The 18,358-nt window shown below is 36.9% G+C and overlaps 1 protein-coding gene across 2 annotated transcripts in view; it reads left to right on the top strand.

Annotated features, from left to right (window-relative positions):
• Positions 1 to 18,358, top strand: part of Erk7 (Extracellularly regulated kinase 7) — a 39,355-nt gene that overhangs the window by 7,967 nt on the left and 13,030 nt on the right. For both annotated transcript variants that reach the window (XM_083113071.1, XM_083113072.1), the window contains exons 3-6: positions 152 to 282; positions 7,108 to 7,277; positions 13,933 to 14,072; positions 15,325 to 15,517. In XM_083113071.1, the coding sequence (XP_082969197.1) occupies positions 152 to 282; positions 7,108 to 7,277; positions 13,933 to 14,072; positions 15,325 to 15,517 (634 nt within the window). The remainder of the gene's footprint in view (positions 1 to 151; positions 283 to 7,107; positions 7,278 to 13,932; positions 14,073 to 15,324; positions 15,518 to 18,358) is intronic.

Here is an 18,358-nt window from a genome sequence, read left to right as displayed (position 1 = left end):
CATGGATTAAACATGTTGTATGCTAATTATACAAGTAATTAACACACAATCTGATATACACAAGGTTAAATAAGTTGTACAAGTAGCTTTCAATTATTTCTCGTATTGATGGTTTAAATTTTTTATTCTATTAATGTCGTTATATTTCCAGAAACAGACTTACACAATGTTATCAAAAAAGGAAATATACTGAAGGATATCCATAAGCGTTACATAATGTATCAACTGTTTAAGGCAACAAAATATATTCATTCAGGGAATGTTATACATAGAGATCAAAAGGTAAGTGTTGTTTTTTCGAATGTTTCCTGTATTATCTGCTACAATGTTTAAGGTTTGTTATGTATTTGTCCAATGAGCTATGAGAATAGTTTGGATTTTTTTTGTAAATCATGAGCTTTCTCATTTCTACTCTGAAGACTTAATAATAAAGTGACACATGTATATAAATATTAAAAAAAATAGATTTATGTTATACATATAGTTACTAAAAAAGTGTAATGCGTTAGTTACTTTTTCACACAAGCAAGACATTTAATTGTTTACACAAATATCACATCCATTCTCTGTGGGGCATGTTTACATGCACAAGTTTAAAACAACACAACATATCATGTTTCATCCTGCAAATAAATCATCCAGTTCTGAATTTATAAAGGCACACAGTACTATTACAATTATTCATTCCTGGGTTCGATTCGTGGAATGGGAATTCCTTGAAGCTTTTGCGTAGGTAGGTCTGAGGCTCAGCATTTATTATCTTTGGGCATCTGTAGGGTGCAATGGTGGCAGGAGCATAATACTGATCACATCACTGTTCCCTGGCAGTGATTGACAATTAATGAAATCCAGGGACGGTGACAGGGGTGGGCACGGGTGGGCAAGTGCCCACCCAAAAATTTCTGTGCCCACCCGATTGCCCACCCAATCAAATTCAATAAGTACATATACTTGTGATATACGAATGATTCAATAAATAAGTGTATTCTGGTGTTCATAACATGTATATTTTACTTTGTGAATGTTATATATGCTAGAAATGTTCACATATTATCAACCCATGAAAAAAAAATTGTCATTGGAAAGTGAAAGTAATTATTAGATCTATTGAAACAAAAACTGTGATAAAATGAACACGTCCATGATTAAAAGCAGCTAGTAGGCTTAGGAGGCTCAAAATTATGCAGGGTATGATCAAGATTAGATCAGAATTTAGGGTGAATTTGCAGACTGCAGCTTCGGGCCTTCACTGGGAAAGACTGCTTTGAAAAGTACTACATAATGATAAAAGTAGGTACTTCGGATGTGGTAAAAATATAATAATAAACCACACCATGTAACTTGGGGAGAAGTTATAACTGAAACTGTGTAGAGGTACTGTAAGTTCCGGGCCTCCACATACATATATAAATCGCAGCCTGGGTATAGTTAAAACAATCTCCAAATAAACAAATAAAAAAGTCATCTTAGCGTTACTTCCTCCAGCAACACAATAAATTATTTCTACTTTTTAATTATTATTAGAATAATTTAATCAAGAAGACTTAGATGGGAAGGCCATGTGACATGAATGGCAGAGGAAAGAATAGTTTACAGGATTCTTGTTGGGAAACCTGATGGTAAGAGACTTGTAGGAAGGCCAAGATGAAGATGGAGGATAACGTTGAGATGGACCTATAGGAAATCGGTAAGGATGGAAAAGATTGGATTGATCTTGCCCAGGATAGGGACAGATGGAAGGCTTGTGTTGCTGCAGTCATAAGCCTTCGGGTTTAAGTATGCTAGAGAGTATAGTATAGTTTTAATTAACTCTGCATTGACATTCCAGAAGTGTCCCTTTTTTCATTTCATTGCAATTTTTATATACCTGTCATCTTCAAATATCGATATGGTATGTGGAATATCAACTTTATATTCGTTCTACTAATATGAAGGAATCACAATAATCACTACAATACCGAAGTGAATACATTTTAATAAACCACTTATGTATGGAAAAACCTACAGAATTATTCAATTCCTAATGAGTGACTTATCCTATTTGGAAATCCTCATTCCACACATACATTTTTTCCACATGAATAAGCCGAAAATGTCAACAGAATCTGTAGATACAGATTAAGTAAAGAAAAAAAGTTATGTCATGAAGTATCCAGAAGACGTTTTTGTTAGTTTGTGTTTAAGCCCACTTTTATGCTCAGATAGGCTAATCGGGACTAAACCTACAGTTTAACTTGTAGTCCGAAGCAGTGTGCATTGTGCTTCCACCAGAGTAGGGGGGAGTCGAACACATGACCTCTTCATTATAATGCGACAGTGTTATGCCATTGGGGAAAAATAAACAGAAATAACTTGCACCAACATGTCATTTTATTACCACAGAAGATGCGTCCATTTTAAGAGGGTGATTGCCTGAGACAAATATTTCAGACTTTCGGAAAACAACGTCATTGTTCACAGAATTAGCTGCCTTGATCCACTAATGAAACGCTGTGCAATTGAAACTACCACCTCAACTTTCTAAGAGGTATGAACTAATGAAACTCCATTTTTGGAAGAGTAAGTTGTGGTTGATTTGTTTTATTTAAGTCATTTTTCTGCTGATTTTGATAATGACCACGATAAGGTTCAATGGTGATGAGATGAAAGTAACAAAGGGGCGAGAACAAACGCATGCTGACACTCAAAATACAAACCCTCATAAATTATTTCTTTGAGAGTGGTTCCAGGTGCCAGGGACTTGTTGCCCTGAACAAATAAAGTTTCCAGGGTATGCTGCACACGATAGAGGCTGACATTCTAGTGTGGTCACGCCATACAACCCGTCATCTATGAAAAATAGATGAATTATTACTGGCACTGTGATCAACTTCGATGAATTCCTTGTGTCCTAAATCATTTTGTTACCTCAAAAAATATGTTCATGTAACCATATGTTTATTGCTTCTCTCGCATTAGTAACATGACAGTTCAGAAAATGAATAGCAACTTAGCTAATAATCTCTTCAATTCTGAACAGATTTTTCAATCTTACTTGTTTATTACATGAGTGATATTTTGTAAAAATAGCCTTTCATTAGCCTAGGAATACTTCATGGACAATGAACAAAGAATTGGATTTCCATTTGTGTTTTAAATCATTCCTAATAAGACGTTCATTTTAATCCAAACATTCAGTGGCGGCGATTTTGCCATTTTTTGCCATTTTTTGCCCCTGCACTATGTCCTCTTTATACTAAGCACTTTACTACCAAGAAAACGTATATTGTCTTTGCCCCTCAAATGTTGGCACCCAATCGCCGCTACTACAAACATTCAGATAGATTTCTCAGTTGTACAAACCTTGTAAACCAAAAAAAAAGTGATCCCCAACGAGTAAGGAAACTCTTTCAGTCAAAAACTCATACGATAAAAATACTATGCTCAGAAACATGCATTTAAATTATGAGAAACTTCACGATTGTCTACCATCGCACTTTCTATCACTGTCACCGAATACATAAAATCAAGTATGTGCCTTGTATTTGCAACACAAGCTTAAACCTAATTCACATTTATTTCACTGTATTAACATGCATGAAAGAATGTGATTAGAATGTATGGCTGCGCATGGGTAAACACTTCCTTGAAATAATTGTGTCCATCAGAGACAAAGCGAAAGGAAATGGAACAAGATGTGAGAATAGATTAGAAAAGACAAAGAGGAAAACGAGAAAAGGGAAGGGAAAAGAAGTAAGAGGAAAATTGGGAGTGTAAGAGAGAGGGGGATACATACGTCTTACACACACATATATATATATATATGGTCTTACATTTATACTGCCCACCCTAATCTATCAATATGAAGCTTCTGCCCACCCTGTCGAAAATTTCTGGCGCCGCCCCTGATGAATACTACCTTCAAACTACTATCTGTGCCTTCATGTCACACAGTGCTTTCCTTTATTTCATCAGCAAAATTTGTCATATCTATATTATACAGAGCCATAGCTAGAGATTCCTGTACTCAAGATAAGAATAGAATTTAACACCTCCTGCACCAAATTCAGACAAATATTTGCATACAAACAGCAACTCTCTCAGCACAATAAAGAACATATACCTAGTGCTTGAATGTGACAGGATGACATTCCCCCAGCTAGGATAATTTGCATAAGCATCCCTCCCCCCCTATATTCTTCATTGTCTTAATATTGAATCATAGAAACATCCCCTCCCCTTCTATCCAGAAACTTGAAAAATCATGCCGCCACATAGGAATTTCCACTTTGAGCACTGTCTATAGATAACAAATTATGATTTTTTTTGTCTCAAAGTGTATATGTTCCTCCACAACAAAACTGTGTTTGTCTCACAACTGTAGCAAAGTTTACTCAGATAAAATTGTCCTGTAACAATAAGTCTGAATTGTGCATTTACCATTATTTATTTCTCTGCTGTATGGGTAGTGTGTACCATTATTATTAAAACATATTGTCCATTATTAACCCTCCGTTAGTACCTTTAGTACCATCACTCTTAACTAATCAAATCATATACAAAAAGTGTTTTTAAGCAGAAACAGTTACATACTAAGCGAAGTGAGCATGAAAATGTTTAGATCTACAGCAGTAGCGTACGCAGGATTTCATCAAGGGGAGGGGAGGTTATTTCGAAAACTTTCTACAAATTCACATTACCATTGTTTTATTATACACAGCGTGTCCACAATGAGACTTTAACATTTTGAAAGTCTATAACTTTTTCATTTCAGATTGTACAGCTGTGATTCCGGAAGAAGCAGAAGCAGAAACTCAAAAAGTTCATGTGGTAACGTTTTAGTGCGCACAATAGCCGTAGTGGCGCTGCAACAATCGATTGTTTGAAAATGGAGATTCCAAACGAGCATGCACAGGCTGTGTGGTGGTATGCAGAAACGAAATCAGTTTGGTGTACTATAATTACTATACATAAAAATGATAATGTAACTCATCAGGTTTTCAGTGTAACTCACAAAATTCAGTTCAGTGCACTTGTACATGGGCGCCTCGGTCGATTTCACGCCGTGGGTTTACCACCACCGTGTCCTTTCAGAACATTGCCGGTCGCCAAAAACTGATCGCACCACTTCTTGATAGTCTTGAATGTCGGAGGATCCTTATTGTACACACGAAGAAAGTTTCGTTGCACTTGAATAACTGATTTTGTTTCTGCATACCACCACACAACCTGTGCACGCTCGTTTGGAACCTCCATTTTCAAACAATTGATTGTTGCAGCACCACTATGGCTATTGCGCACACTAAAACGTTACCACATAAACTTTTTGAGTTTCTGCTTCTGCTTCTTCCGGAATCACAGCTGTACAATCTGAAATGAAAAAGTTACAGACTTTCAAAATGTTGGAGTCTCATTGTGGACACGCTGTACTTTAATTAATTAATGATACTTACAATTAATTAATTAGTTTAATTACTACTAATAATACTACTAATGCAGCTGCTGTTACTACTTACAGTATATCACTACTATTATTAAGTAGTAAAGATCTACATAAATATATTTATGAAAGCAATAGAACAAAATTACATTTTTTTTTGTTTGTTTGTTACGAAATAATTGTCTAGTCAACTGTTATTTGTATATGATAGGTGAGACATTCTAAGTGTGAAGAAAATCCATAAAAACAAGCAAATATATTACATTTATTGAAATAATCAAAATATGAAACTCATTCAAGGAGCCGCGGTGGTCTAGTATGACAACCGCGTGGGAGATCCGGGTTCGATTCCCGGAATTGGTTGGAATTTATCCAGCCTTGTCTCCGCACCCAGCCTCATATCAATGGGTACCTGAGAGCAACCCTGGGGATAAAGACTGCCGGAGCATGGTGCTGATCACATCGCCTGCAAAATGGCCGAGATCGAGAATGTGTGGGCCCCAGCACACCACTACATGTGCCTTGATGGCACGGTGCTATATGCACGGGGAAATTTACAACACCTTTATCTATGGAACTCACCCAGGATGATGATGAGGCACGAGAATACATGTTGTCAAATTCCACTGAGTCTATGTTTTCGTTCAAAAGTAAGTTTATAGACATTCCAACACATTTATCACTTCTAGGTGATTCACAAAGCACTTCTTCAACATTATTTAATGATGTGGATGTAGACTCAGCATCACTTGAGAGTTCACAAGAGGATGCAAAATCAGTACCAGGAAGAATGTTTGCAATAACGTCGGCACACTGCGACTAAGCAATGAATTTTCACAATTCTCGCGAGAGACTGCGCAACTTTTTGCAAATGAATTGCAAAATTGAACTTTGTGGCCTCTTAGATTGGGTTTGAAATGTTGATTTTCTCCATGCTGCATTGGAATAATAATTCAAATTATTATTATGATTACTGTAGCCATTTTTTATTTTTTCTACAACATTTTCCATAATATTTCAAAAGCTCAAGGGGGGGTTAAACCTGGTAACCCCCCTTGCATACGCCACTGATCTACAGTAAAACTTTGTTAATCCGGACTATTGGGGGGGGGTATAAGTTGACAGTTTTAATGAAAGTCCGGATTAACTGAAATAACCTAAAAGAACAGTAGAAAGTCCAATAAAACTCTGTTTATAGCAACAAAACACGTTTATTATGGTGTATTGAAAGGGCATAGCCTAAATACACTATACAGTACAGTACATGCAGGAAACCGAATTTCATCAGTGGTTGACAGCCTTTTCTTTGGGAAGTTTTCACTTCTAGCCACATTTCAAATCTTACATTCTGCTTTTTTTTTTTTTTTTTCCTTTGCCTGTCCGGATTAAGCGAAGTCCAGCTATTGGGGTCTGGATTAACAAGGTTTTACTGTATTTATTTCCAAACTAACAGTAATATTAATTTAATAGGGTTCCACCCACTAACTATGTTTCTGATATTATATCCCAAATGGTATATCAATAGAGACAACTTAATTTCCAAGAATCCTATTATCATTATGAAACTTGGATTGATTTTGTTCAGGAAGAAAAAAAATTCATAAATGGTTGTAGAAAAAACTAAAAAAAAATGTTATATTTCCAGCATTTATTAATATCCTATTTCATTTTCTCCTTCTCGTTTATAGCCTTCAAACATTCTGTTGAATGGCGAGTGCACGTGTAAGATTGCAGACTTTGGGTTGGCAAGGTCTGTAACTCAGTCTGAAAGTGCAGAAGCACAGGGTGATCCTTCTCTTACCGATTATGTTGCTACAAGATGGTATCGGGCACCAGAGATTTTAGTGGCTTCCAAAAGGTGAGTACACAAAAACTGGAAAATTTTAATTTTTCTGTTTCTTAAGATACACAATTACTTGTAAATTCAGTTAACATGCATTTTGTAATGACTGATGCTAGGTGATGTGTCCTCCTCCGTGACTGTGCAGTCTAAGGTGCTGTGTGTTGGGCTCCAATTGCGGGATGGCATGGATTTGAGTCTGACTGGGTTCAGTCTCTGGGTTTTCAGCCTGTGTATAGGACTGGTGGCAACCCACCAGCATGAGGAAATTGGGGAGCTACGAGTGAGTAGCATAACCCGGTCATGGATATCTCCTGTAATGGCTGGGGGTTCGATATGCTGATCCCACGTCCCATTACCAGTTGACGATCTCGACACCTCTAGGTAGGATTGTGGGAGGGAGATAGGCCCTTATGGGCTGTAGAGCCATGGGTTATTTTATTTTTTATGCCAGGTGGTGTCCTTAGAGGTGCTTTTTCAAGGGGATAAAAACGTGAAACTCAGAAGGTATTATGCCTGGTCTGTACAATAGTGTTGTAGTCCAAAAATCTTCACAGGGTGTATGTTAAGTTTCATGAAACGTTTCTATTCACCATCCCATGTCACGTTTCTATTAACTTTGGATTGCTTCCATTAAATACGTGGATCGAATCAATGAACTTCTACAAAAAATGTAGAATACTTGTGATGATATATTACCAGTAATTGGCATAAAAGAGGCATATTATAATATACAGGATGAGTCAAAAGTCCCTGACAACCCCCTATAAAATGAAAGAAAGTGTAGATTGGAGCAAGTAGCCATGGTAGTAATATGTTAGGCCTAGGGGGAAACTTTTTGGTGCATGTCATGACAATGTTCGCCATCTTGGTGACCGCCATCTTGAATCCCATTCCTTTAAATGGGAAGGGGGGCATGTGGGTAATGGTTTTTGGGCTAGAATTTCACTGGGAATTCAGTGGTGAAGTCAGATTTATGAAAAGTTTAATGATAAGGAAGTTATGGGCATATGAAAGTTACACAATGTGTTCAATATGCTGTCCTTCTTGTGCTATGCAAATGTTGAGACGGTTCTCTCATGCTCTGTGGACACGGAGCAATATCTCAGATGTGATTTGTGCACAGGCATCCAGTATCCGTTGCTCCAAGCAGCGGCGGCCACTCATAAGGACGATATGGATGCCGCACTGCTGTGTGTAACCACAAGTGAACAAACATTACATTAACATTTATATATTAGCTTTTACATTGCCTGAATTGCAAATATTCCATTGCTTATAGATCGTTGGTTAGTCAGTTCTGTATTCATTCTTGCGACAATTGCGAAGTTTGCACGCCACCGTGCGGAAGAATACGCAACTTCGAGAGAAATCTGGCGGGGTGCCGTCCTTCCACTTTACAAGACGTAGAGCATTCTCAGGCGTGGCCGCGAGGGGTAAGAGGCGAGGGAACTGAGGGAATAACAGGCGCAGGATCTGTGGCTGGGAGGATGGAGGGTTTGTCCTCTGAAACCCACCCCCTAGGCGAAACTGGCCCTCTCTCCAGAGAACGGTAAACAATGAAGAGTTGCCAGAAGCAATGAAGTTAAAGAGAAGAGAGAAAATTACTAACCATTGAAAAAAATCATTCTGTATTCGATAATCTTATTCACTTATGACATAAAAGTAGAGCAATAAATTACAGTTTCCAATTAGGAAAGAAAATATCGGTAACTGAAAAAGTACAGACTCTTGCTTAATTTTTGTTATTTACCGTCACTTTATACTACTTTTCGGTAATCACGACGATGAGGATGAGTGATGATATAATGAAATTGATGGAGAGGTACTCACAAAGAACACACATGCCCATGCCGGGATTCGAACCAAGGAGCCCTGGGTTTGTAATGCGGTATGTTAGCTATAGATTCTTGTTACACGCAAAATTTTCGTATATAGGCTATGCGTTGTATTTTCTAGTTTGTGGAAAGTACAGTTGGATTACAATGATGTGGAGTACATCATGTAGATTTAATTACATCTTTTTGATTAGCACGTTTGAAAAAATTCCTGATAATGTGACAAAGTGGTCCAATTTCTTTTCAAGTTATGTTAAATATAAATTAGAAACTCGTCATCTAAACTCACCAAGAGCTGCTACAGGAACCTGTGAACTACAAATTTCTTAAAATTTGGCAAACTTGTCTGGCAACCCTGAAGCAATAAAACGACCGGATCGGAAGACGATACTATTGACACTTGTTGTTTCTTCGTTTTCCATGGAGAAGTGAAGCTTTTTCGGTAGTTGTGTGCTGTAGTTGTGCATTTATCGTGATGAACAGTGTGGAGAAATTGTTGGTGCGAAGTTTTTCTACCAGAAGTCTGGATGTAAAAATAAAAAACCTAGGTCGAATTTGATTCTAGAACAAGTGTGCATGAAGGGAAGTCGTGAGTTCACTCGCAAATTTCGCTTTGAAGGACAGAAGGATGAATTTCAGTTACAAGCATGTCTGAAGAAGATTTCTGGTAAGTTGGAAGTTTTTACTGTAGACCTTCTGGTAACGCAGATGCTTTCCAGTGAGATATTTATTTTGTTGCCCTATTTCACATATCAATTAGTCATGTTGGACAGGAAACTTTTATGTGTAAATTTTTTACTAGAAATTTTCACGATCAATGCACGTAGATATTCGTCATTGTGCTTATCAAGTTGTGTGAAAATAAATATACCTTCTTCTGAATTTTCCCCTGTTAAGAAAAAAAATGTTACAACTAAATCTGTCAGAATTCTATTTCTTCTTCGCATTACTGTTAAATAATTATTAATTTATTATAATATGTGCAAACTTGTAAAATATGATATTTGGAAAAACACGAACATATCAATTTCTTATTACGTTGGCTGTTATATGAAATTCATCATTCAAACTCACATTACTAGTAGAGTAAATTTGTGAGTTATCGCCCCTCCACTTTGGTTCACCACGAGCCGCCACTGGCTCCAAGTGACCCACATTCCGAATCTTTTCGGCATACACAATTGACTTCACATGACCCCACAGGTAAAAATCGAGTGGGGACAAATCTGGCGATCGGGGAGGCCATCCCACTGGCCATGTCGACCAATTCATCGACCAGGGAACTGGAGGTCCTGATAGTGACGAACCTGTCGCCCATAATGAGGTGGTTCCCCATCCTGCTGAAAATATGAGGGGAAACTGCCATCCTCCGCCAAAACTTACGGAAAAATGTGTTCTTGTAACAACTGCAAGTAGCCCTCTGCATTTAAATTGTCATGAATGAAGAATGGGCCAATGATACGTATCCCACAGATTCCGGCGCACACCATAACCTTCCCAGCACCTATCAAATTGCTCGGATCTCTCCACAATGGGTTCTCGGAGAACCAATACTGCATGTTATGTTTATTCACTTCCCCATTCACACAAAAATTTGCTTCATCAGAATGCAGAATATGCAGTGCAAAGTGTGGCTCCTGGCGAATTTGCTCCATAGCCCATTCACCAAACTGCATTCTCCTACCCGGATCATCCTCAGAGAGATGGTGCTGCAGCTGCAGCTTGTACAGGTGCCACTTAACCATCTTTAACACCCTGCAAATGGAACTCTGGCTGACACCACATTGCACAGACATTCGACATGTGCTGCACTGCAGAGACTTGGCAAACAATACTAGCACTGCTGTAGCTGTTCCTTCATCAGTGGCAGTTCTGGGCCTACCAGATCGTGGCCTGTCCTGGACTGTACCGCTCTCTTCGAACCTGGTCAGCAATTGGGACACTGTAACGTGCGACACTGGGTTACGTTGAGGGTTCCATTCATTGAAATCATAAGCTACAGCATGGCAGTTCTGCCTCACGCCCCCCACAGCTTGATGATCTGGATTCGTTTGGCCTTGGTCAATGGCATGGTTCAGTGCCTGCAAATGATACATAATTATCACTTCCATATACCCATAACTTCCTTATCATTAAAGTTTTTCATAAATCTGACTTCACCACTGAATTCCTGGTGAAATTCTTGCCCAAAACCATACACCACATGCCCCCCCTTCCCATTTAAAGAAATGAAGTTGGATCCAAGATGGCGGACGTTGTCATGACATGCACCAAGAAGTTTCCCCGTAGGCCTAACATATTACTACCATGACCTATTGCTGCAATCTACACTCCCTTTCATTTTATAAGGGGTGTCAGGGACTTTTGACTCACCCTGTACATGTATTGTAGAATATGATGGAGAAGGTATTTTCAAAATTTAAAGGCTACAGTACAGCATGTTTCCATATTTTATTTGCTTGTTGATATTGATTTTGTAAATTATCAGTTGGTATAGAACGTTAGTAATACTGCTAACTACACTAAAAATGAAAAAAATGTGGAAAAATATGTATACGTATAAAAGAACCAAAAAAGAATGGAAAAAAACAACAATTGTTAGTGTTAGCAAAAGTTCTGCTAAATTTAATTTTACAAATTTCTACAAATGCTGAATAGAAAATGCTGACATTCATCATGTATTCGTACCATCTCTCCTTCTCAACATTATTCCCAATCATGTGAAACCAGAAGTATTTGACTGTAATAAATAGAAGTTGTGCACATAGTAGCAGAAACTATATGCTAATGAGTAAGGTTAACCAGAGGGTATACAGCGTATACTGCCGTATACCCTCGACTAATGTCCTGCTGTATAGGCTTCTTCAAGCTCTTTCCAGCGAGCCTGCAGTATCCTTTTCCATGTGGGGACAGACATGATCATGCAGAAGAATGTTGAGGATGCCACATTGCATATTCTCGAATGCCATTCTCAGATGACACAGTGTGCAGGCCCATAGCCAGGATTTATTTCGGGGGGGGGGGGGGGGCTCATCCCTTTTATCATCAGAAGTGTCGCCAGAAATATTTGTAGAGGGGGGCAAGCCATTGATAAAACTTGATGAGTAGAAATAATAATGACAATACTAATTACTACTACGGTTATAATTGTCATTTTACAGTAATAACTATTGTAAATTATTAAAAATAAACCAATTTTAATCCAAATTTATTCTTATTATTATATTATTATATATTGACGTTTATTTCTTCCATTTTGTACAGTTAGTGTACTGAAATTCTTAGTTATTGTATTTTGTTATTAACTTTTACACATTCTGTTCAAGAAAATACTTTAAAAGTTAGGGGCAAATTTTACACATAAAGTTTTTATTGTGCGACATCTCACAAAGAAATCTATAAATTTTGGGAGCTGTGGATCTATTCATTCTTTGGATTAAATTGTAGAATATAAAAATATAAGCTGGTTGCTCTATTATACACTAAACATTTTTCGATCTAATTAATTTCCACTATACGCTATTTAAATTAGATATTTGTAGGATTTTGGGGGCCCCCTTAGCCCTCCCTGACTATGTGCCTCTTGCTTTGATGGTTTTCTTTTTTGGGTGACTTACAGATGTGTATGTTCACGTGGCATACGTATTCCATGCAAGTGCACATTGTGAAATGTACAAATTTAACATAATTTCTTTGGCAAATGCAGCTTTTACCTGAATGCTCCTTACATTTGCTCTTTCATATACATTCAAGTAATAGAAACTTGTTATACACAGTAAGCTCATTTAAATTCAATTTAAAGGTCATCTTCTATTGAAATACAGAAAAACCTCGTTAATCCGGACCCCGATAAACCGGACTTCACTTAATCCGGACAGGCAAAAGGCAAAAGGCAGAAGAAAAAAAACAGAATGCAAGGTTTTAAATGTGGCTAGAAGTCAACAAGAGAACTTCCCAAAGAAAAGGCAGTCAACCACTGATTAAATTCTGTTTCCCGCAGAGTTTGTACTGTACTGTATAGTGTATTTAGGCCTATGCTCTTTAAATGCACCATAATAAACGGGTTTTGTTGCTATAAACGAAGTTTTAATGCACTTTCTACTGTTCATTTAGGTTATATCAGTTAATTCGGACTTTCGTTAAACCGGTCAACTTATCCTCCTATTATTCCAGATTAACGAGGTTTTACTGTATATTTATATTAGGGATGGGCCGATATGAAATTTTCGCAGATACCGATATAAAATTTACCAATACTGATGATAATATTCTACCGATCTAATATAAAATTCCAAATAGGACTTGAAAAACCTGAATGGATAATAATAATAAATCTGTGTTTCAAGGTGACTTCAGTGCAAAAGAAGGTGCATATTTAGAAATTTTCTTTTTTTAAAAAAGTAGGGCATAGAGATTATCCATAAAAATTATAATAAAATAGCAGAATTTTGCACTAAATTATAAGATATTTATAGATATATCGAATCAGTATACTAATTGGTAATTTTACCAATAAACTAATATGCCGCCAATACCGATAGATTACAGATTAATCTGTCCCATCCCTAATTTATATTATTGTTTACATCACTTTTCTGAGGTAAACTGTGATATTGGGGATGAATGATTAGACAAAACTGATGAAGGAATGAATACTTGTGTCTACGCCAGCACCCAAACATACATACTTTGAGAATACAAAGTTAGTATATGTTGGGCAGGATGATAGAGCAGCATTATGATTTGGACACAAAGAGTGTACTATTCGCTAAGTTTTGACAATAAAACACTACAGTGTTTTATATTTATAACAATACATTGCTCTCTTGTTTCAGATATACTAAAGGAATTGATATGTGGAGCTTGGGATGCATCCTAGCAGAAATGATTTTAGAAAAGCCATTATTCCCAGGAACCTCCACAATAAATCAGATAGAAAAGATAATGTCAACAATTCCTAAACCAACACCAGAAGGTATTTATTATTTTAGAATTTATAGTCTGAAATAAGAATACATTTCATGTTAAGAAGATAAAGACTCTAGTGGAATGTAATGTGGAATATTACATTTCACTTATAATTTGTCTAATATATATTATGTGGACCTTTTTAGGACTACAAGCATTGAGTGTATTATTATGGAATATGGAGGACAATTTTATTTGGCTTGGGCTACAGATGTCACTTCAAATATCTGCAGCTTATACAGGATGATAAGTATGTTCTAAAGTTTTACATATTAAAAGTATTTCCAAAACTGGAAAATAAAGTCCCCTTCCTCGCTTCTAAATGTATTTGGATCCAGAGCACACTGAGCTTTATGCAGTACTAGCATCCTTCTATTCTATTCATGATAATCTTGGAACTCTACTTACAAATATATCAGTGATGAGAGTGATGTCACATCTTGCAATCTTGGAAACATATCTGGGACTTACCTGTCTGATATCCCGAAGAAAACATTTTTCTTCACTTCACTTCAATCCCTGAAGATGAGTGACATTCACTATTGAAAGCTCGGAACTATATTCGGAACTGACCTCTCTGACATCCTGAGAGAATCTCTTCACTTCACATCACTTTAGTTGCTGAATATGAGAGTGGCATTAGCTCTTGAAAGCTGGAAAGCGTATCCACAACTGACCTGGTTGATATCCTGAGAGAATCTCTTCACTTTACTTCACTTCAGTCAGTGAAAATGAGAGTAACATTTGCTCCTGAAAGCTGGAAACGAATCCAGAACTGATCTGGCTGATATCCTACAGGAATCTCTTCACTTCACTGTACTTCAATTCTTGAAGATGAGAGTGACATTAGCTCTTGAAATATCAGAATCATATCAGGAACTGACCTTGCTGATATCCTGAGACAATCTCTTCTTCACTTCACATTTTTTTTAATATACCTGAAATACTACATGTTTGTGAAATAATAGTAGGCAAGTAAAAAAAAAAGAAGTGTAGAGAAATTTCTAAAATCCTATCCCTTCTTTTTTGACAGTTTCAATTCTAACACTAGTCAGCTAATCGTTATATAAATAGTAATTGCTTTGTAGTTTAACTTATGCATAATTACATTTCAAAGATAATCACAGAAAATAGAACAGTTGTTACATTTTTAGTTGTGTGGAAACCAGAATATGATGTACTGACAGGTTGTCCTTGCTAAAAATACATGGTTACATGATGGTATTGCACAGTTACTGAATAGCATCTTTATATACTAGATTTGGAGAGCGTTTGTGCTGGTTATGCAAGTTCCCTGTTAGAGAGAACTCCAGCCTGCCCTCGACGTCCACTTCAAGAAATCTTCCACGGATCTCCACCTGATGCTGTTGACCTCATACAAAAGCTCCTTGTCTTCAACCCTCACAAGAGACTCACTGCCAAAGAAGCTTTGGAACATCCATATGTTGCAAGGTATGATGTACAAACACTATTAAGAAGAAACACCATTAAAAAAATAATAACTAAATTTGAATCACTTCTTATGCTCAAAACTTTATTCACAATATTTTTTAATTGTCAACTTTGTTAAATTTACACTTAGAACTAAAATGTTCAAAGTGTGTAACGTAAAATTAACAAACACCACATTTTTTTTAAAACCACTTCTCACACCATAGGTGTTATTATCAGAGGATAATCTTATCCCTTATCCCTTATCTAGATAATCCAAACAATGATGTACAGGATGTCCCCCAGTAATTCGAAGTAATGACACTTATGCTTCTCACAGTGCCTTTTTTTCAAGCCAAATACATAATTTACATTGTCTTTAGCATTTTAAAGTGTAATCCATCCAAAATTCACAGGTCTGCGTTTTGAGATTTTTTGAAAATTGTCTTAACCGAAAAAACTGATTTCAATGTTTTTAGTGCGCTGAATCGGAAAATGACCCCCTTTTTTCTCCGATCACGTAAGGATTTTTCACAAAATGGAATTGAAAATTAAGAAAAATTGGTAAAAACATGTATTTGGACCATATTTAATTGACATAAAAAACAAAATATCCAGCGTTATACCTGCAAATTTCGAGTTTCAGTCACTTATAGAGTTGCTACAAGTCCTTGTAATACCGTTTTTTCATCCCTTCAAAGCTTCTTTGAGAGCTTTTCCTTTTGTAACTCATCAGCGACAGGTCCCTGTGAAACGTCCAGCAGTAGTCCGCCATCATGGTGATTCTCCATCTCTTTGATGTCTTGGCGAAACCCTGTTCTTCGCTGACAGCACCAGTAGAATGAAGTTCTGGGCGCCAATAAGTTATTTTGCTTCAATCTGGAGCCAAGGAGCTCTGCTGACTTTTTGGATAGGCCCAAATCTCTGATCAAGTCGTTTAACTCCATTTAGGTGAAGAGTTGAGCCTTACTGGAGGTAGTATCATCGAGGAAATCATCACCTGAGTCTTCACACTCGCCCTCAGAATCTCCCGGAGTTTCTCGAGTTTCTGGAGGTGAAGGAACCAGAATCTTGGATCCATGAGGCACTGGACGCATTGCAGAGGGTAGATTTGGATATGAGATTTCCTTCCTATTTTTCAGATTGAACTCGTGTATGTTGCAAGAGCAAAAATAACGTCATTACTATGGTTGTGGGTAGGGGTGTACGGGATCCCAAAAAGTCGGGATTGGAATCAGGAAAAAAAATTCCCATCCTGATCCCGACTTTTCGGTATCCCGAGCAGTCGGGAAATACCGAATGGTCATTTTAAAAAGTCGTTAATTCTGGACGTTTTCTGCACTGTAATTGTCTGGAACTTATTGGAAATGGTAAGTTTTGTACCAGAAATTCAAAAACAATTACTTAAGGTGAAAATGACGTGTAGAACTCGAGATTTTCATCCCAAATATCGGGATTTTAAGAATTTCCCATTCCGACCCAAAAAATTCTGTCCCGCACACCCCTAGTTGTGGGGTAAGGAACAGAATGATTCATGGAGCACAGTGGAGGAGTGGTTGAATGGGGATTTTTGGATGACGCGTCAGGTAAAACCCACCCTCAGGGGAGAACTGGAAGTTTGACAGTAGGTCATCGACTCATATATCCTTGTCTCAATAGCATAAATTGAATGTTATGAGGAACAGCTTATTTTAAGTTATGGAAGATGCTACTAACAGCTCACTTACCATATAAGACGATACGTGGGTGTCAAATCCAAAAATCGCGTTTTGCGCAAAAATGGTACATGATGGAATGTTTTTACTATTTTCCCATAATCAGCATGTAAAAAATACATAGGAATCAGCCATTCAAGTTGAAACAATTTTTTCATCGAAGACCTGTGATGATTTATGTGTTTGCACTCTTCACAACTAATAAACAAGTTTATGCTTAGTTTGCGGATGGTGATCACAAATTAGTCAGTACTTGGTTAGTATCAAGCAATATAGGATTGGTATTGACAGTGGCGTCTTGTGGCCTAAAATTTGGCCGGGGCTTATTTTTTAAAGAATTTAAAATATAATGACAATTCACATGAATTACAAAAAATAGGTATTTTTTCTTCTAGACTACAAAACTGTACTTACTTTTTTGAAAGAATTTAAAATGTAATGACAAATTACATGAATTACAAAAAAACGGGTATTTAGCTTCTTCTAAACTACAAAACTGGACTTATTTTTTTAAAGAATTTAAAATATAATAACAATTCACATGATTACAAAAGAAACAGGTATTGTTGTGAAACATACATTTCTATGAACGTTGACTCCTGTTCTTCTGCTCAGCAAATTTTGTTATTACTTTTTCGTTGAAGCCCTCTATGTTTGAAATGTATTCTATCTCTATTGTAAGCAAGTGCCAAGGCATTTGGTCTGTCTTGTCCCATTGCATTTCTTAAGCAGGTTTTAATATGCTTCAATGTGCTGAAACATCGTTCAGATTCAGCTGTTGCCACTGGAGTTATTAAAACTATGTTTGTCATTTTTACTGTTTCTGAAAAGGTACCCTCTAAATAATTTTAAATAAAAAATGAATGCAATCTACTGCTAGAGTTTATGTTTTTCAACTCTTCACTACAATAAAGAACACGAAGTTCCCTCTTTAGTTTTCCCTCTTCTATGAAGGGATAATAAATCTGGGAAGATGCCTCTGTTTAAAGATTGTTCTCTTTCATTATGTCCTCGTAGAGCAAGTTCATGTCGACCACAGAATTTTAAGCAATCGATAATTCTATTTAATATATGCCTATTTTTCCAGACAAATTCATTGTGTCTTGTAATTGACAGCCTATGTCCTTCATCAATTTGTGTTCGAACA

The sequence above is a fragment of the Lepisma saccharinum genome, chromosome 27 (assembly GCF_977018435.1).
Source record: "Lepisma saccharinum chromosome 27, izLepSacc3.1, whole genome shotgun sequence".
Taxonomy (NCBI): domain Eukaryota; kingdom Metazoa; phylum Arthropoda; class Insecta; order Zygentoma; family Lepismatidae; genus Lepisma; species Lepisma saccharinum.
The sequence above is the reverse complement of the archived record's forward strand: the minus strand, read 5'-3'. Positions and strand labels throughout refer to the sequence as shown.